Source organism: Balaenoptera musculus, chromosome 11 (assembly GCF_009873245.2).
Source record: "Balaenoptera musculus isolate JJ_BM4_2016_0621 chromosome 11, mBalMus1.pri.v3, whole genome shotgun sequence".
Lineage (NCBI taxonomy): Eukaryota > Metazoa > Chordata > Mammalia > Artiodactyla > Balaenopteridae > Balaenoptera > Balaenoptera musculus.
Genome location: NC_045795.1, coordinates 29,261,330 through 29,282,425, shown reverse-complemented (window position 1 = coordinate 29,282,425; position 21,096 = coordinate 29,261,330). Strand labels below are relative to the sequence as shown.

At 43.1% G+C, this 21,096-nt stretch overlaps 1 protein-coding gene across 1 annotated transcript in view; it reads right to left on the bottom strand.

The window, feature by feature from the left end:
- PLA2G7 (phospholipase A2 group VII) overlaps nucleotides 1–21,096 on the bottom strand; it is a 42,940-nt gene that overhangs the window by 7,876 nt on the left and 13,968 nt on the right. The window contains 5 exon segments of the mRNA XM_036870586.1: nucleotides 2–14; nucleotides 2,794–2,887; nucleotides 4,444–4,588; nucleotides 5,034–5,155; nucleotides 11,043–11,185. Of these exon segments, the coding sequence (XP_036726481.1) occupies nucleotides 2–14; nucleotides 2,794–2,887; nucleotides 4,444–4,588; nucleotides 5,034–5,155; nucleotides 11,043–11,151 (483 nt within the window). The 5' untranslated portion in view covers nucleotides 11,152–11,185.

The window sequence follows — 21,096 nt, the reverse complement described above, 5'->3', positions numbered from 1 at the left end:
AAGAATAAATTGTCCTTCAAACAAAAAGAGGGAAGCTTCAACTACCAGTCATGATTACAAGGGGTCCACATATAAACCTAGGAATATGGAGGTAATTATAACCCCTGCAGTAGTGCCCTGGGGTAAAGCAGAGAGCTGTGGTTCTCAAAGGAGGGGCTGATTTTAACCCCGCAGGGGATATTTGACAATGTCTGGAGGGGTTTTCATTATCATGAGCAGCGGAGGGGTGTTACTGGCATCTAGTGATAGAGGGATGCTGCTGAAACCAGCCTATGATGCACAGGACTACATTCACAAGAACTATCCAGTCCAAAGCATCAGTTGTGCCAAGGTTGAGAACACTGGTGCAGTGATTATAAATATTGCCTTTGAGAATTCTGGGTTTTTTTTTTTAACTTTTTATTTTATATTGGAGTATAGTTGATTAACAATGTTGTGAGAGTTTCAGGTGTACAGCAAGGTGGTTCAGTCATACATATTCATGTATGTATTCTTTTTCAAATACTTTTCCTATTTAGGCTGTTGTATAATATTGAGCGGAGTTCCCTGTGCTATACAGTAGATCCTTGTTGGTTATCCATTTTATTTATTTATTTTTTTAAAAATTTTTTTAAATTTTATTTTTGTATTTACAACATTGCTTTCAAGTGGGAATAGGGCATTTTCTGATTCAGTTAGAGCTCCTGTCAGTCCTATAGTCAAGGTTTAAGAGTTTTTATTTATTTATTTATTTATTTATTTATTTTTGGCTGTGTTGGGTCTTCGTTTCTGTGCGAGGGCTTTCTCTAGTTGCGGCAAGTGGGGGCCACTCTTCTTCGCGGTGCGCGGGCCTCTCACTGTCGCGGCCTCTCTTGTTGCGGAGCACAGGCTCCAGACTCACAGGCTCACGGGCCTAGTTGCTCCGTGGCATGTGGGATCTTCCTAGACCAGGGCTCGAACCCATGTCTTCTGCATTGGCAGGCGGATTCTCAACCACTGCGCCACCAGGGAAGCCCTGGTTATCCATTTTAAATAGAGCAGTGTGTACGTGTCAATCCCAAACTGAGAGTTCTGGGTTTTAATCTTGGGTCTGCCACTTACCAGCTATGACTTTAGGTAATTACATTACTGCATTTCTGTCCTCATCTGTAAAATGGGGATAGATAATAAAGCCTTTGCTTTAGAATAGTGATAAGGTTTTGATAAGATAATGCATAGTGCGGGAAGGCAGTACAATGTGATGCTTAAGAGAACAGGACCTACACTCTGACCACTGCAGGTGATTGTATCCTGGCTCCCTCACTTATTAGCTGTCTACCTTGGATAAGTCACTTATGTTTTCTCTGCCTTAGTGCTTTATCTGTAGAAGGGTGATGTTATAAGATTACGGTACCTGGTCGGGTTACTGTAAGGATTAAGTAAGTCACACAGTTTCAGTGCTTATAACCATGTCTGCAACAGGGGAAATACCCAACACACATTAGCTGTTATGTAAATGACTGGATAGGGTGAGATGCTTAAAGAATCATGTGCTAATTAGCAACTACATTCAGAATCCCTTCCACATCTTTGCTCTGCACAATCTTTCCTCCTATCATGTGTTCAATAGGAAATGGCCATAAGGAACAAAAAGGAGGTAGGCACCATGTCTTCTACTCCTGACAATGCAGGACCAACTCAGGAAGGGAAAAAACATCTAGTACAGGGATCAGCAAAACCTTTTCTGTAAAAAGCCAGAGAGTAATTGCTTCCAGCTCTGCGGGCCATACACTATTTGTCACAACTACTCAGCTCTGCTGTTGTAGCACAAGAGTGGCAGAGACGATGGGGAAAATGAATGAGTGTGGCTGAGTTGCAATAAAACCTTATTTACAGAAGCGGGCAGCAGGCTGGAGCCGGTCCTCAGATTCTGAGATGCCAACCACTGGTCTAGAAGGAATCAAATAACTAGCTGGACTACGGTAATTTCTTATTGCAGATGCTACGCGATCTCTTACCAGCTAAAAGCCACTCTTCTAAAAGTCTTATAATCCTCTGAGGTGGAAGACGGGGAGGCAGTTGAGAAGATGTAGGAAGAACGTGGAGGGCGTGTGGTGGCCGTGAAAATGTGCCACTCGTCATGGCACAGAGATCACAGTTGACTAAAGACCCCTCCCAGCTCCTGCCCCTGTGGATCCGAGTGAAAGCTAGGCTTCCTGTGGGTTGGTCCCAGTGACTGGACATGGTGTGTGTTTAGCGCAGGTCCTTTCCTGTGAGGTGCAGAGATCCTCTGAGGGGCAGTTGTTGGTCAAGCACTCCCTCCATCGGCCTGGCCCAATCTTTCTTAGGATCGTGCTGCAGTCTCGAGATGCTCCTTATCCAGTCCTTCTGTCTCCCATCTCCTTCCAGCCTGCATCATGATCTGAAAGTTCTCCCCATCTTTTCCGCTTCCGCTCCTTCCCTTCTATCCTTCGTGGGCATTTTGTCATACATGTCTTTCACCGCTAATCTAATCATGGTGGCTGTTTCTCGGAGGACCTGAACTAATACAATGAATGATGTTGAGAGTGTAAATACTATAATATAGAAGGACACCAACCCAAAATGCGACAGCCTGTCTCCTCTGTTGTGAAGCTGGTCTCCATGGGCTGGAGGCAGGAAAAAACAGGGCTATAGGACCGATCAACAGACCCCAGCTAATTCCTGAGGAACGCCAAGTCCTCCAGGGCAGGGGACAGCCTGACACTCCAAAATCTGCTGTCCCTCTTCTGGGGGAAAACTGCATTCAGTCATTTGTCCCTAGAGGCTAAAGTCGTTCAACCTCTGAAACTTTACCTGAATGCTCCAAGACCATGAGAAAAAATAACTAGTGGATATTTTTCCCCAGTCCTCAGAGGGGAATTCCAGGCTGCAGGAGTTGTCATTGAACCTAGACAGCAGTGGGAGACTGTAATTAGTGTTTTTTCTGACTTGAGTGTTGCTAATTAATTTAACATATCTCCTTAGTATAAAATTCTGACCCATGGAATTTATGTGTTTATGCATTAATAGTAAATTCATTTAAAAAGTCTCCTACTAGATACCACCAACCAAGGGCCTGAACTATGTGTTTTTTCTAGGACCACAGGATCATTAACTATCAGTTCTCACTGCCAGCTCTGAACTTGAGGTGAGACATTTTCCTACTTAGAGGTGTATTCGGGAAGGCTGTTCCTTATGATTAATCCCAGGTTTGGGCAAAACTTCAGAGGGAATGTTCTGAAACTAAACTACCAGTAAACCTCAGGAATATTACACTGAGATCCAGAATCTTCAGATCAGAGACTCTTCTCATTCTAACTTGATCAAAGTCAAGAGAAAGGTGGAGAGACCTTTGACTGCACGCTTAGATGTGGCTTTGGATAAAGCTCTGCCACTTACTAGCTACTGACCTTGGGCAAGTCAAGAGAACTCTCTGAGCTTCAGACTCCTATAAAATGAGGGAAATGATGTCTATCTCATGGGGGTTTTGTCAGAGTCATATTTAAGTAGGAAAATGTAAAGCACACCTATCCAGTCACATCATAAAGCGCTCAAAAAAATGGAAGATGTTGTCTCTTCTTCCTTCACTTCTCACTTGTCATCATTATCATCAATTATTTGTGTTCCACTTTCTCATCAATACAATGGAGATGTGGTCATGAAGACTGAATGTGATGATTGCTATGGAAGTGACTTATAAGTTATTCAGCATCATAAAGATGCATAGTGATAATATTTTCATCATTTCCCTTATAAAGTGATTCTTAAGAAAACTCCAACGAGATGTTTAAAATGAATGCCAAAAGTTGTAGGTAGTTTTGAGGGGGAAAATTGAAGACATGGTTAACACCAGCCCAACAGTAGTGTCTGGTCAAACAGATAAGGAAGGACAACTCAATATTAGTGAAATATAGACATATTAAGTGATGAATGCACATCGGATTGTCTTAGTGAGAGAGGCTGGCCGCTTGGGGGTCAGTGATGGGAATGAGAGTAGTTTCCTCATTTATGACATGTAAGAAATTAGCTTTCACTCCTTTGTTTAGGATCTGGAGGGTTATGGCGGCTTCTGTTTTCTTTCTCTCTTTGCCCAACTGTAGAAAGCACTTTAGTGCAGAGCATAGAACGTAGTAGTCACATCAGCCCAGCTGCTGTTCTCACCACATGACTGCCTCCAAGAATATGTAAGAAGCAAAAATCAGGCCAGCCATAGAGAGATGTTAGAGCCAGTCTGAAAGTCTGATACCTTCACTCCCTCCACGCACCCCATCATATTCAGAATAGACAAAACGAGAACCCTTGATTCTCTGATAGTTACCTGGCCTTTTAAGAAATACTTTGTCATCTTAGGAGATGTCTGGACTGGAGACAATCCACTTTGGTCTTTAACTGCCTGAAACTCCTGCTATTTTCAAGCTTTTCTTATATTCTAGAGCCTAAAAGCAGAATCAACACAAATCTTACCAAAGAATAAGCTCAAAATTTTGCCCATAAGCCAGTGTGTTCCGAGAAATTTACTAAGACCAAAAAAATATTCTTTGTTTGGGATCCAAAGGGTGTCAGAGTGATCGTCATCTTGGGATGGATAATACAAACGCAAGAAGGTTCCCTGTAGAGGAAAGAAGTTAATGTACTTTTAGTCAAGTTGCTTCTGAAACATGTTCTAACAGCTATTTTGCATATTTAATTAGTGGGGACCCAAATACTTCTATTGTGCACAAGAGGTCCAGAGAGCTTTTTAAGTTGCCGTGGTGATTGAATGCAGTCAAAAGGAAGAGAAACAGAACAACAGTATGCTTTTTGAGTGAAAAGAAAGTATGAGCAGCCTTGTTTCAGCCATCAAAGAAGGGGATAAAAAGAGTTTATAGTTAATCCGATGAGAGCAACGAATTGGGGAATGAATTAAACAGCCAAAGGTTTCCCAGGAAACCATACAAATGGCAAAATGAGTCTTTCTCAGGTGAGGGCAAGGTCAGGTTTCAAAACCTTCTCATGGGCCATAGCCACAGTCAATATTAGAATATAAGGATAAGTGGTATTAATCAAATCATTACCTTATTCGTGTAATCGAACATCAAGTCTGTACAACCGACGGAATAAGATCCATTTCCTCTGGGGATTTTAGTTTGGCCAAACCTTGCAGCAGCCATCAGAGCTTGTAGTTTATTGACCCGCGCTGGAAAACAGGTCAATATTATTTCACTTGTCAGCCATTACACCCCAGACTTTATTACCCAAAGAAACTCCAAGGGAATCAAGTGACTACCCATAGTTTCCTGCCTCCATTTCTCTACTAATTAGTAAAATACACAAATAATTATTGAGGGCCTGCTGTATGCGAAGTACTGTGTGGGGAAAAAGATGGCGGTCGACATAGCCCTTTTCCTAAGGTGCTGAGGATCAACACCTCCTAATCCTTTCAGCCTTGCCCTTACCTTCTACTCCTATCCAGAGCATATTAGAGACCACTTCCCAAATCTGCTTTTCCTAAACATGAGCTTTATCGACCTTTCAGATTTGGGCTCACGACTTCCCACTGGAAGCCTTCCTATTGGAACAGCAAAGCCTATGGTCCAGAATGAAACTAAATGACCATCTCCCAACTCCCCCTCTTCATCTTCCAACCACACAGCATGCAACTCCAGAATTCCCTAGCTTGGGGATCTCAAGCCAGAAATGTGGGAATCATGCTACTCTCCTAACTCTTTCTCCTCTATCCCCTACATCCAACCAAGTTCCAATCTCTAACATTTGTTTTTAGCTTAGGATTCTCTCTCCAATGTATCCTTACCCCACTAGCTCAACTGACTCAGTTACACCTTCACTGTTCTTGACCGGACAGTCGCCATCTCTCCCAAGTGTCCTGTTCACCTTGGATCCTGACTCCTTCAACTGCATCTTTCACACAACTCCTGGAGTGATTTAAAGCATGAATCTCACCAGGCAATTCTTCAAATCCTTCAATGCTCTCCTATCATCACCAGGTATTTTTTCTTGAAGGGGGAATGTATTGGAATCTTTCTGGAAGGCAGTTTGTAGGTTATATTTAAATCTACACATGGCTTCCAGTGTGGGGTGGCTTATCTTTCCAGTGTTCGGGGGTTGAAACTCGTAGAGGTTCACAGGTACACAAGTTAAATCTCAAGTTCCCGGGCACTGTAAGAAAGACCCTCCATGATCTGGAGGTCCACTGGCTCCTCCTCTTCTTCTGCTTTTTCCCTTGTTATCTCCCTCCCTGTGCTCCAGCACTGCTGAGTGACACACTGGACTGTTCCATGCGTCTACACCTTAGTAAATGCTGTTCCCTGCGCTGGAAATCCCCATGGCAAACTCCTATTCAACCTTTAACATCTTGATCAGATGTCAGGTCTTCTCTGAAGCCTTCCCTGACCACCACCCCAGATTTAATCGTTTCATCCTCAGTATTAAATCAATTCCCTGTATATATTTTTATCTTTCTTCCTATCATATTAGATTAAAATTATGTGTCTGCACACTCTGTCTCCTAAGGCTATTTCGTAAGAGCTGCATCCATATCTTTGTATCCTCACATCTTTAACACAATGTCTAGCACATAATCGGTGCTCAAAAAATGTCTGTGAAAATGAGCTAAACTAAGCTTTTCACTGTCACTGGGTCTCTTTTGTTTCTGCTAAATGCTTTATGGCACATATATATATATATATTTTTTAATTAATTAATTATTTATTTTTTGGCTGCATCGGGTCTTCGTTGCTGCGCGCGGGCTCTCTCTAGTTGCGGTGAGTGGGGGCTACTCTTTGTTGTGGTGTGTGGGCTTCTCATTGCAGTGGCTTCTCTTGTTGCGGAGCACGGGCTTTAGGTGCACAGGCTTCAGCGGTTGTGGCACGCGGACTCAGTAGTTGTGCCGCGCAGGCTTAGTTGCTCCGCGGCATGTGGGATCTTCCCGGACCAGGGCTCGAACCCGTGTCCCCTGCATTGGCAAGCGGACTCTTAACCACTGCGCCACCAGGGAAGGCCCATGGCCTCTATTCTTTTACCCACCCACTCTTGAAACATTTTCTCTCTCTGGTGCCAAAACCCTTCAACACACCTGCAGTTTCACCTGTTCCCCTTTCTAACCCCCAATCAAGTCCACATGTAATTTCAGGATGGTGAGTCCATATATCAGTGTATCTAGATTCAGCTTGCCTGCTCCTTTCCTTTTGTCGGACTGTGAGAGGTGATTGCTTTGCTGGACAGATTCCTTTGCGCTTCCTATCACAGTCTGCCTCTGCCATGTAGACACTTGGAACTATGTTAGGCATGGTGCCTGATATCATAGGGTATCTCTCAGAAGGGTTTGGGGCCATGAGAAGAAGCCCATTGACATCCTCCACGTTAGTGTGTGAAGCACCTGCCAGCGATGAGCCTGTCAACGCATGAGGCCTTGCTACTCAAAGTTGGTCCATGGACCAGCATCATGCGGAAGCTTGGAGACGAGGCTCTTAGGCCTCACCCCAATTCTACTGAATCGGAAAAGATGCGCCTATTAAAGTGTAAGGAAGCACTAGGCTAAGATACCAGACCACCTGGCCTGACACACGGTCAGCAATTCATGGTCAAATGGCAGGAGGTAGTTCCGAGGAAGGCAGTGGTTGAGATGAACGGACACTGGTGTTGGAGCCAGGTGATCCTATTTTGGATTCCAGCTGTATATCTTACAAGCTATGATGCTCTGCCCTAGGCAATTTTTTCCCCTCTCTGATCCTCATTTGTAAAGTGGAGATAAAATCACTTGGCCAACTCTCAGGACAGCTGTAAGGATAAAGTGATCATCTAAGTCAAGTAGCTTGCCCCGATCGCAGGCCAGAAGAGGCAGACAACTGATGTTATTTGCCCCTTCCCCTAGAGTTAGCTAACTCTGGTTACCCAAATTCAAACCTGAGGAGGAGTTTCAGCAGATCTACACTAGATCATACCATTTTTCTCTGGGTAGTTTCGAAATCCACGGTGTTTCCTCAGAAACTTTTTTTTAAAAAGCTTTGCCTGTAAGGCTAACATTCTAGGGTCTATTTAGAATTACAAAAGGCTTTATCTCTCCTATTTAAGACTGTCTGCTGAGTGGTCCTTCATGCTGTAATAGGGAGACGTCAAGTCCAGAGGACAGTAGGGTAGGCCTTCTGTGACGAGCAGCCTGGGTTCTGCTGCGCTGCCATCCACAGGCAACCATGGCGTGGCTATAGGGACTCTGGCTCACACAGTTTGGTGAGGAGCCCCAGAGAACCCACAGCTACCTTGGAGGCACTACCTCTGGAATTGGGAGTTCACTTCTAGAGCCATGGGCATGTTTCAAGTTGCACAAGTTTCCTCTTGTGAGATGTCAATTCTACCTAGGCTCTGGAAACTTTTTCCACTAACCTCGGAGTGCCTGGTCCTCTAAAACCTGCTCTACCAAAAAGCCTCACCCAGCGTTCAGGAGCCCAGGTCAAGGTGAGGCTACAGGGCTGCTTATTCCAGGGCACCTGACCCCTGAAAAGGTCTCAGGAAACTTTAAGCTGACCCAGGTTTGAGTGTAGGCCTCCAGGGCCCTGTGGCTGGTGAGTGCCAGGGCAGCTGCAGAAAAGGTTCACCAAACAACAAGGTCCTACTGTAGAGCACAGGGAGCTATATTCAATATCTTGTGATAAATCATAATGGAAAAGAATATGAAAATATATATATATATGTATAACTGAGTCACTTTGCTGTACAGCAGAAATTAAACACAACATTGCAAATAAACTATACTTCAATAAAATAAACAAGAAAGAAAGAAAGAAAGAAAAAGAAAGAAAGAAAAGGTTCACCAGCCCACAGCTAATCTGGTTATGGTCCTGGATTTCCCATTCTCTAACCAACTATCAGCACTCATCACGAAGGAAGAGGCAGGGAAGAGACTTGCCAGGTTGAATGGCCACTCTGTAGATGATATAGTTTCGTGATTCAGAACTTACAAATGTCACTTCCTATTTTTCTTCAACTCTATTTTAATAGGAGCATTAGAACCTATGGTATGCTATTAATCTTATTATACATTTTTGGTGATGTTCATTTATCAAATAGTCCTGATGTTCATTCCTGGGGTTGGAGATGGAATGTACACATGCTAGGAAAATGACATTCTCTTATATGGCTTTATGTCCTCCATTAGCAAGTGGGATATCTCTAGCCATGTTTACAAACTTTTTGGCTGCATGATCATATTTTCTATGTATTCATTTATTAAGAATGATACAAATAATCATCTATTATTTTCATCTTTTATTGAATAAACTATTTCTAATAATTTAAAAAATATTTATGCATTCATTTTTGAGTATCTCGAATGAATGGGGCATTGGGCTCCAGGCTGGGATGACAAAGATGAATCAAGCAGTGTCCTCAAGTTTCTGACTGTCCAGTAACAGCTTTCCAGTGATTTTCAGACATGAGGGAATAGAGAACATGTTTTGAAATTCCCACTGTGTACCAATAAAAAGCGCATGATGTAAATGTCTCCTAGGTAAGAATTTGCTCGTCATGTAAGATGTTACCTGTTTTCAATCTACAGATAAGGTAATGGGAGAATTAATTTAACCTTGAGAATTAATTTCACCTCCTTGAGCTTGACTACAAACCCTCCGTCTTAGTCACCAGTGTATTACGCACACCTCAGTTTTCTGATAAGTATTGTTGCATGAATGGACCTGTGAGATATGATGCCATTTCCTATGCAAACATAGTTAGAAGATCTAGTCCCTTTTCTGCTGCTGCAATCATTTCCCCAACTATGAAGTAGGGCCAGATTTGTAAGGCACTGGTTAGGAAAGATCTTTGGTAAATGTCACAGTAAGGAGTCACCCATCAAGACTGCACAACTAGATCCAGGGCTACCATATCTCCCCAGGTGCATGGGTCTGTGGGTACAGACACTATGGCACCTTGCACAGGCCACTGACGCTGCTCACCTGAGGAGACTAGATAGAGAAGTTCATGCATCACCAACCCTCCGGGATTAGCAGGAATTCACAGAGCTCCAGAAGGAATCGCTTTTCAATCAAGGTTATTCTAGGTGACAGTAGATGTCCCTGTCTAGAGTATGGCCTGTCCCATTCTGGCCACCACTCCCAGGCTTGACTAAGCCTCCCCCTCTTCTCCTTCCCTCCACCCTGCAAAGTAAGAAAGAGCAAGGGATGCACATCCATTCTCATCTGGAGCTCCGAGTGCCTACTGGTCCCTGCTTCTGCCTGTCATTAGATAGAAAAGATTGTCCCCCTCTGGATCCCAAACTCTAAATTGCCATCTTCTCACACACTCCACCGTCAACCAGGACTACACCTGTTGATCAAGACACCTGCCTCTTCTTCACCTTCGTGGGGGCAGGTTTGGGGTTGCCTCTGGAGGCACTGAAGGGGAAGTGTGTTACTGCACCGAGAGGGCATGGGTCAGGGCAATGAGGTATAGAAGGGGCGGTGTGGACCTTCTCTACGGTGACTGCGAGCTGAGTTTCCAGCTTGTCCGAAAAGGCCTCATCCTAGGCTGTCCTGCAGTCCTGATGTTGAAGAAGAAGGCACTTCTCTAGTTTCATTAAGAAGAGGAAAGAGGGGCTTCCCTGGTGGCGCAGTGGTTGAGAATCTGCCTGCCAATGCAGGTGACACGGGTTCGAGCCCTGGTCTGGGAAGATCCCACAAGCCGTGGAGCCACTAGGCCCGTGAGCCACAACTACTGAGCCTGCGCGTCTGGAGCCTGTGCTCCGCAACAAGAGAGGCCACGACAGTGAAAAGGCCCGCGCACTGCGATGAAGAGTGGCCCCCGCTTGCCACAACTAGAGAGAGCCCTCGCATAGAAACAAAGACCCAAAACAGCCAAATAAATAAATAAATAAATAAATAAAGTCAGGAGCTCTTTAAAAAAAAAAAAAAAAGAAGAGGAAAGAGTGAGGCCCTTCCCCGTCCCCCAGGAGAATTGAGGATCTCATCTTCATCAGAATCTTCTTATAAGTCCACACATGCAACTTCCCTGGGACCACTTCGAGTCTGGCAACAGGTCAGTAGCTCAAGCCCTTGAGCAAATATACCTCTTACCTGATGATTCAATATGGGAAACAGGATTTAGGTCTTGCCAATAAAAAGGATGAACCAGCGTGAGGCAGATGCAGAGGCAGAAAAGCGCGTGCAGTTTGGGTGGCACCATCTTGGAAGCTGAGCAGCCGTTTCAGCTTAACCTTCTTCAAGGCAGATGATTAAAAGGAAAAAAAAGACATGCAATAAAGAGGACTTAAATAGGCTAACCTATCAGTGAGATTAAGGGACTAGTAACATGATTCCGTGTGTTATAAAGGGAGAAGACATTTGGAAAAAAACAGCACATGCATTTTCTAGAATGGGTTTTTGGTAGGCACTAGGGTGTCAAGAGTTCTTGGTCATGCTGGATTGCAGAGCCCAGAAATAACACTTTTAGTTTATAATATGAGGTTTTCGGCCATAGTTCCCTAACTTTGTAGCAGTCTAGTTTGGTTAGAAAGAAGAGCATCAAACTATAATAATTTTATCACATATCATAATCATAATAATATCCAAGGGCATGTCTAGCACATAGTAAACCCTCAATATGTTTTGGCTAATGTTCCCATCATATTTGTAAAATAATCATGTTGCAGCAGCTCGGTTTGTTTTTGGTGCTGATGATGTTATATTTTGGGGGATCTCTATAACCCTGCTACAACTGAGAGCCTCCCAAAGGCAGGGGGCAGATCTTACTTGCTGTCCCAAAGTGCCTAACAGGGGTCCTGGCATGCAGCTTGTGTGGGATAAATGTCGGTAGAACTGATGAATAAAACCGGACTTGTGGTAATAATAAATTATATTACAGGGAGGCTCTTTGCTAACATCTTAGCAGCAAAAACTATCTTGTACTTGTGAATCACTTTTCCCCTTGAAAATTTCTCCCCTCAACTTTTTGGGGTGATGGAAATGGTCCAAGCCATCACCACCTCTCTCTTGAATTTTGCAATAACCTCTAAACTTTGTTTATAAAACTTCATACAATATATTCAACTTCCATTTTTAATTTGAAAATATATTGTAAATATCTTTTCATATGAGTACATAGCACTACAATTTGTCTTTTTATTTAAAAATGGCACCTAGGAGTTGCTAAAAAAAGTTTGTTCACTAAATAGATGATAATATTGCTAACATTTGAACACTTACTAAGTGCCAAGCATTTTTCAGTTTCTGGCACATGGCCCCTTACTCAATCATCACCAAAACAATCTGTCAGGGAAGTTTAATTATCCCCATTCTATTGATGAGGAAACTGAGGCCAGAAAAGTTTAACTGACTTGTTCTAATCACACAGCTAGCAAGTGCTGGAGGTAGGGCTTAAGCCCAGATTGCCTGAGTGCCTGCTTTCACCCACCACATGGCATCTTGATATAATGTCAAATTCTGTTCACTCTAAAACCAAAACCTTCTAAAGTTAATGAACAGAACAGTTACTTTAATGATGCTAAACTGGTCAGAGCTGGATTGAGAGATGACTTAACAAAGAATTAGAAATTGTTCTCCAAAGAGATGAGAATCCGTCTCATTGTTCTTGCCTTAATTTATATTGGAGCAACATGCCAAAGACCCTTGGAAACTTCAGAGTACTGTGTATGAATCCCGAGACATAGCTAAGTTTCCCAAATAAGCAATAGAAGAAGTTGCACTGAAGCCAGGCTGGATCCTCACAAGCCTTCACTGCTACCCCTCTGTTACAATGTCACAACTTGGTTTTTCATCAAATAACATCATCCACAGAAAGTATTTACCACTCCTGGTGCTTACAGCCCAGGCTGAATAAGGGGAGTGTCGTTCAGCCCATTTGGAAGATCACGAGGGATGAAGAGGTGAAAAAGAGAAGACAAAGTGAAACACATAAGGAATCAACAGTGATTTTTAGGAACCCTGCACTAACCCCAAGAAGGCTCACTTGCCCGTAGCAACTTGGGTATTCATCACATCTTCCCTGTCGATAACCTCAGGAAGAATTAGAGACAGCCAACGGCTAGCAGGGCTTCCCCAAGTCCTCCAAGCAGGACTGGGGTGCTCTGCCCTCGCCATGATTCCTACCAGACCAGTGCCAGGGCCATCACCTTTTGTCCTTCTAGTGGAACCGGCAGAGTTAAGGCCAGGTGAAATGGCCCGCACCAGTTCCCTGCCTGACCTCAGGCAGGCTGCAAGGCTCTCGCGGAACCTTTGAACACGCTGACTCCTGAGCCCCATCGCAGACTTTCTGATACAGAATCTTCAGAAGGCAGGTCCCGGCATCTATATGTTAGCCCCCTGTGGGCTCTGGTATAGCCAGTACCAGGAGGCAGTGTTTGGAAATGTCTGCAATGGAACAGTAAGAGTACTGTTTGCTGAGTTTTTTCATCACCCTATATATGTGCTATCTGACCTCATTCCCAGAGTAATAATTCTCCAAATAATTTAATGACTGGCTGCCTCATTCATTCATTTGTTCACGAATCCATTTACTCAATTTTAAGAGTGACTATGTGTCAGTCACTATGTTTGGGATTAAAAGATTTCAAAAATAGATGTGATTTTTGTCTTTAAAATCCCTAGCAGGGAAAGCGATTGTCGCACAGTCATAATGAGTACTATAAGAGATTATTCACAAGATGTAGTGGGAATAAATGTCTAGCAGGCATAAGAGAAAAGAAGCACATTTTAGCATCTCCATTCGTCCTTCTGGGGACGAAGATCACTGGCACACAGTAAGGCTAGGTAACCTGCCTGGGGTCACAGGGTGAGCGTTTGGCATGGGCGGTACTAGATGGCGGTCTTCTTCCTTTACTCCTGTGGATTGAATGACAGAAGGACCCACACATGATCCCTCTTCTCTGGCCGCCTTCCCAGTGCCTCAGATGCCTTGTCTTTCCCTGTTCCTCTGATGTGGGATGGAATGATATACCGAGATGTCCCCAGCTGACTGCACGAAGCAGTGGCCAACTAATACCAACGTTTCCCTGCAGCCAGGAAGGGAGGTGTCCTCTGAGCCTGGCTCCTCCAGGGCACAAAAGGAGCAGGCATTTCCCAGCTCAGCTAGCAGACGCTCACCTGTCGGGGCACAGTCAGGCGGCGGTGGCACAGAGGCTGCGTCCTCTTTGCTTGGTACATTCCATGCATGCCTGCATCCGGGTACTATCAACCCTCTACTGCAAGACTGTTGTACAATGTGCAGAATTGCTTCCCCCCGGTAGCCTGTGAGCTCCTCCAGATCAGGGATTGGTCGCATTAGTCTTTTTATTATTGCTGCTTAACGAACAGCCCGGCATATAGCAAGCACTAGTAAATGTTTCTTGAAGGAGGATGAAGAAGGATGAAGGATCCTGCCTTCTTTTTGGTTTGGGCCACCAGGTGGCCCTGAAACCCATGCGCGGACCCTCCGCCACCAGGTTCTCAGTACACAGAGTGGGCGGGGTTTGACCTCTTGGGCTTTAGTGCCTACATCCCAACTGCCTGGGTCTGAATCCCAGCCTCGGTGTGACCTACGAACTATGGAAACCTTCTGTGCCTCATTTTCTTACCTGTAAAATGGGTCTGAGGATGATAATAATATTACTCCGGGTTAAATGAGAAATGTATGTCCAACAGCATATTTGCACGTGGCTAAATGCAAACATTAGCATATTCATTTTGCATCCCTGGCATCATGCATTGCCCGTCGTAGGTAAGTAGTCGCTCAATAATGCTAACTAAATAAAAGCAAAGGTGTCAATCAGGTCCTTGACATAGGAACAGAAGGACTTTTCCTCTGTCGACTGAAGTGACTCCGAGGGCACCATCTCCTCTGTTCCTCGGTAGTTCTGCTGAACAGATCTTCGGGCTTCATAAGGACTCGCCTTTCCCCTGGGCACTATAATTAGCATTTCTCCTACATTTCTTAAGGAACTTTGTGTGAGCTGCCCTCCTTCCCCTCTTTGGATGATTAGTGATCTGGTAATACCTAGGGCATCCCTGTGGTTTACCATCATGGCCTCTCTCAGGGTGACAGCTCCCTAACATAACGAGCTGCTAGTAAGTACTGGGGTGTTGTGGAGCCTTTCCTCATTAACTTCTAAATAACAACCCTTTCTCCTGGAGGCATCTTCTCAAAGCCCCCCAAAAGTTACTCTAAAGGAAAGACTCATATGCTAGTGGGGAGAAATGTTTTGGAGAAAAGAGGAGCTTTAATGTCCTCCAAATCAGATCCCCTGGGCAGTAACCCACTTTGGCCACCCCCACACCTTCTGGCTGCCAAGCTTCAAACAAGAGTAAGTGAGCCTGCATTTTATCATCAGTTAGGGCTTGGATGATTCAGAGTATGGTTTTCAGTGTAAGATCTGTGTTTGGGGCAGGAGATGGTTCATAAACAATACTTAAGGGTGGGGTGGGGTGAAATCTCAGAGCAAACAGTCCTTTTCTTGGAATGCTACCTCTTCTCAGAATTGAAAATAAAAATGGGATAACTGTTCTTTTCTGAAACAAATGTTTCTCGAACTGTGGGGAAGCAGAAGCCAGTCCTTTCTCAGGAGGTGTAACAGTGAAACAGGCAGTTCTGGATGAGAAGTCCGTTTGAGACTGAATCACTGATGCTACGGCAGAAGTCTAGCTAAGTAATAAAAAAAGAAGATTTTGATATTCATTTTGTATCAGTTTTATGTTTTCAAAAAAGCTGAATGAGAACTCCTTGGACCAGTAAGGGGACTTGATGAAGCATGGCTTCTGGAAGAATCAACAAACACTCCTGATTAACGTGTCCCAGGCATCTGAGAAGAGACTCGGGGTTGGTTTTCCTGCATCTGCACTTGTTGATTTTGGTTTTGATTGGCTTTAATATTAGGCAGAAACTCTTAAAGATAGAGAAATATTTCAACTGCCACTCAGACCTTCTGAATCCAAATCTTGATCACTGGTTTGGTTTAGAAAATAAAGAAGGTGATATGAGGCATAAATAATTATCTTTTATTGAGCATCTACTGTGTGCCAGCATTGTCTAGCTGGGTACTTTATGTAACCTCTAGTCCTCACAGGAAGAATAGAGTTAGGCTGGTGTTATTACCTCCATTTTACAGTTAAAACACTGAGGCTTGCATTTGCAGCAACATGGATGGACCTAGAGATTATCATACTAAGTGAAGTAAATCAAGAGAAAGACAAAAACCATATGATATCACTTATATGTGGGATCTAAAATATGACACAAATGAACTTATCTATGAAACAGAAACAGACTCACAGACATAGAGAGCAGACTTGTGGTTACCAAGGGGGGTGGGAGAGGGAAGGATTGGGAGTTTGGGATTAGTAGATGCAAACTATTATATACAGGATGGATAAACAACAGGGTCCTACTGTATAGTACAGGGAACTATATTCATTATCCTGTGATAAACCATAATGGAAAAGAATATGAGAAAGAACATATAACTGAATCACTTTGATGTACATCAGGAATTAACACAACATTGTAAATCAACTGTATTTCAATAAAATTAAAAAAATAAAAAGCAAACAAACAAAAACACACTGAGGCTTGCAGATTGGGTGACTCAATATTGACTGGTAGGTTTCAGTGGTTTGACTACCAAGCCCCGCCCTCTGAGGCACATGAGGAAAAACCATCAGTACAGTAGTCTCTGCTTTTTACTTAAATATGTACATTTATACACCAATAGAATAAAAAATCTAGATGAATATAAAGCCAGAATATCCTCAGTGGTTACATTTAAGGGGTAGGATTATAGGTGATTTTAGTATTCTTTTTCTAATTTGTCAAGAGTGAACATGCATCACTTGAATAGGAAAAAAAGAAAAGAAAAGAAACAAAACCCTAGCTCTTTCCTGGGGTGACTAAATCTAAAAGGATGGCTTCATGTCAGAAAGGAGCTACACCCTTAGATATTTTAGGTCCAATTCAGGGACAATGTTGGATTTGAGACTTTGCTTTAGAGCACTAATTTTAGGAGAAAGGTATGCTTAGTTTCAGTTTAAAAGTTTGGGGTGTGTTTTCTTCCTGAAAGAATCAGTGGTTTGTGGTTATTAAATTTCAGATTAGTACCCATGAGCCAGGCACTGTGCTAGGCAATTAAGGGAGTCCCAGTGTGTGTGTGTGTGTGTGTGTGTGTGTGTGTGTGTGTGTTGTGTGTGTATGGGGTGGGGGTGAGGTGCAGGATGACAAACAAAAGAGAAAAACATGCTTCAAAGAGTGCCCAGTTTTGTGGTCTAGCTGAAGATAGACATAACCTACTCTAGTTCAGGTCAAACTAGGAGACACTAACTAGTCCAATCCCGGTGTTTTACATACAAAGAAACTGAGGCCCAGAGAGGGGAAGCAACTTGCCTGGAGCCACACAGTAAACTAGTGGCCTCGTTGGGACCAGAAGACCTTGTGCCCTGATCACCAGGCAATCAGGTTTGCAGTGAGGCCTGCCCTATAGGTGAGGAGCATCTGCGCTCCTGTGAAGAATGTGGATCCTGGACAGGGGATCTAGGGGCTTCCCAGGGCAATGGGAAGGGCCTGAGTTTACGATCAGAAGGATCCACTCTAGCTGGTCATTGCGTGTCTGGAACCTAAATCTCCTAATCAATGAAAAGGAATGTACAGTCCCTATCTTGTAGGTTGATGAGGTGAGAAAATGCCAGCACAGAGCCCAACCATCAACCCTCAATGAGTTCCCCTTTCCCTTCTTCCCCAGGAACCAGATTACCTCCATTTGAAGCAAAGTAGGTTAGATTCTCAAGACTACATCCTGAGAAAGGAAAGAGCCCAGAGATCTGAAAGCCGGTGACTATGTCCTCCTGCATTGCCAAGGCAGGGCCAGTGGTGCAGGCTCTGATTCCATGGGGTTTCTCATCCTTGGCACCATTGACACTTGGGACCTGGTAATTCCTGGTTGTGACGGCTCTTCTGTGCATCATAGGATGTTTAGCAGCTTCCCTGACCTCTACTCACCAGATGCCAGCAGCAGCACCCTCTCCCCTAACTTGTGACAAGCAAAAATATCTCCAGACATTGCCAAGTGTCCTCTGGGGAGGGGGGAACTGCCCCCAGTTGAGAACCACTGGGCTACATAAAGGGCAAGCAGGCACAGGCAGGGGTCTGTCTTACCTAGGAGATGGGACAAAACCACGCCCTCAGAAAGAATCAGGGTTGAAAATTATCTACTTTAAGGCAAATAACTGTAACTCTGAGCCTTCTTGCTAAGCAGGCAGGTGTATCTAACAGTATGCGTAGTCTTTGTTTGTTCGGTTTACAAAGATATGTGAATCCTTCATCAATGCATTCAGTGTGTTATATGTATGCATCACCGCATTTGCCTTTCATCTTATTCTCCAGTTCATCTAGTTGGGGGTCTTCCCATGATGCCTTTGCTGGTGTCTGGAGCCTGAAGCCCCACCCTTCCCCCCAGTGCCCACAGGACTGTGTGTTCCTCTCTGATGGTGCTGACTTTTCCCGCAGTGTATATCGCCACAGCAGCCTCTCCACCAGAACATCCACTCACCCTTCCACACATTCAAACACCTACTAAGCACCATGTGCCGAGTACTAAGTGCTGAAGGTATGGCTGGCTTCTACCATAAGCATACAAAACCCCATGTAGGGGTTCTTTTCCATTTTTCCCCCAATAGAATGAAGCTTCTTCTGCTAAAGGTCCAGTACTCTTCGTCTTTTAAAATTTCTCATAGTTCTATGTACATGAGGAGGGGGGTCCTTAACAAGACATTCCTCTGGTTTCTGATTAATTTCTCTAGCTTTATTTCTTAAGTAAGCTTTTTTTTTTAAATGTGATTTTATTATAAGCAGCCACCCATCTTCTATAGAAGAATTACACATTTTAGGTAAATATAACCAAACATTTCCCATGTTGCTAGAAGGAAAACAGAGCTTCTTGCTTTTCTGAAAAAAGAACTACTATAATTGGCTGCAAGTCACTGGTGTGCTGGGACACTGGCTTCTTTTACCTTCTGATGGTCATTAAGATCTCTGGGAGGATGGCCATGAGGCTCTCGAATCCAGACACAGAGGAATAATTCATAAGAAGTCTTTTATTTCTCCAAGTTCTCTTTCTGCAGAAAAGTGCCTTTTTCTCAACCATGGGATACAACTTAGTTAGAAATGTATTTACATTGAAGAACTAGGACCCTGAAAAGTCTAATATTGACTTTGGACATTTAGAACAGAGAATCCAAGGTGACAACACTAAAACCCTTGACACAGCAGTCTTCATAATCATAACGTATGAAAATCCATTACCACCACCGCTAGCCAATACAATCTTTTCTTGGAGAAAGATGTAACCGGACAGACAGAGCAATAACTAGTAAACAAAAAGCCGGGAACACAGGTCTTGCCTATTCTTTAACACTGCCAAATTTACCAAAGCAAAGCTAGCAATTCTAGTGGGGGTATAAATAAGTACTTGAGTTTTGGATGGCAATTTGGCAAGACTTCAATTGTCCATATCCTTTGAACTTTTCACTACATTTCTGAGATCAGCACACACACACACAAATCTTATACATGAGGAAGTAAAACCTTAAAAATGTAATGCCCTACAGCGTTTATTCCAACTCCAGAATAGCCAACACACATATACAACACAAATGAAAACCCTACAGATGTCAAACAATAAGAGAATATCATTGATGGGATTATATTCAGTTATTAACATGATATTTACAAAATAGTTCTTTATGATTTAGGAAACTGTTTACAATGTAATTTTAATTTAAAAAAAGAATATAAAATTGCCAGGTAAAAATTCATACTGAAAAGACTATTAAGTAATATTAAGTAATAAGGGTGATGGAATTATGGGTGGTTTTTTTCCCCATAATTCTTCACATTTTTTACAATAAAATGTATTGCTTTACTAATAAGAAATAATTTAAAGAGGATATTTAAGAAGAGTTTGTATGACCATGAAAAGTGTTTACGTTTAATATTAAGCAAAATGGTATATAGGGAATTAAGAGAATTATCTGTGATCCCAGATGGGTAAAAGAAAAGAGGAACCAGGAGGAGGGGGAGGAGGAGGGAGAGGAAGAGGAGGTGGAGGAGGAGAACGAGGGGGTCGGGGGGAGAAGAGAACAACAAGAACAAGGAGAAACAAAATAAAAAGAAATACAAGTGTTTACAAAGTTTATCTCCTTTAGAGAGCTTTGTATAGTTAGAAACTAAAGGTAATTTTTTATCCTTCTTTCTACTTTTCTTTTCCAATATTTTAAATCAATGAGAATGCTTATTGCAAAAAATCAACAATTTTTAAAATAGTAAAGCCTGAAAATCATTTTCTTCAATTCTGGCTCCTGGACCACTAAATGAAATATCATCCTGGTAGATCAAGATCTTTAATTGAGAGCTCAGAGAACACATTCTATTTAAATCCATTTGAAAGTGGGTATCATCTTTGCCTTTCTTCTGTGGATTTCCTGTCTGCTGCTGAAACCACCATTTCCTACTTGTTCTTTTACATCCCAGCTGAGATCTCCATATACCACCATGACCTCTGCTAATCCTATTTTCCCGTCTGTCACTGTTAAATTCTCATCAGGCATTATTTCCCTTTTTGAAACAAAAGGCAAACCAAAACAACACGTGAGGGACTTCCCTGGTGGTCCAGTGGTTAAGACTTAGCTTTCTGATGCAGGGGGTGAGGGTTCAATCCCTGGTAGGGGAGCTAAGATCCCACATGCCTTGGGGCCAAAAACCAAAAACAAAACAAAACATAAAACAGAAGCAATACTGTAACAAACTCAATAAAGACTTTAAAAATGGTCCACATCAAAAAAACCCAAAACAGGAGAAATGTCCACTCTCAAGTCCAGAATATCTGTCAAGAGCTGATGAATAACTCCGAGAAGTTCTGGCCAGAGATTAGGGCATGCATGCATCTTAACTCTTCTGTCACTGGTAAAGAGGAAAGTAAATGCTCTTTCATAAGTATCAGTACTCTGTCAAATTCTTCCTGTTTAACTTTTAGAATGAGAGGCTACGGCAGTCAAAATAATGATACTCTCCTCCCTGCAAAAAATGCCCACATCCTAATCCCCAGAACCTCTGAATATGTTAGGTTACATGGCAAAGGGGAATTAAGGTTGCAGG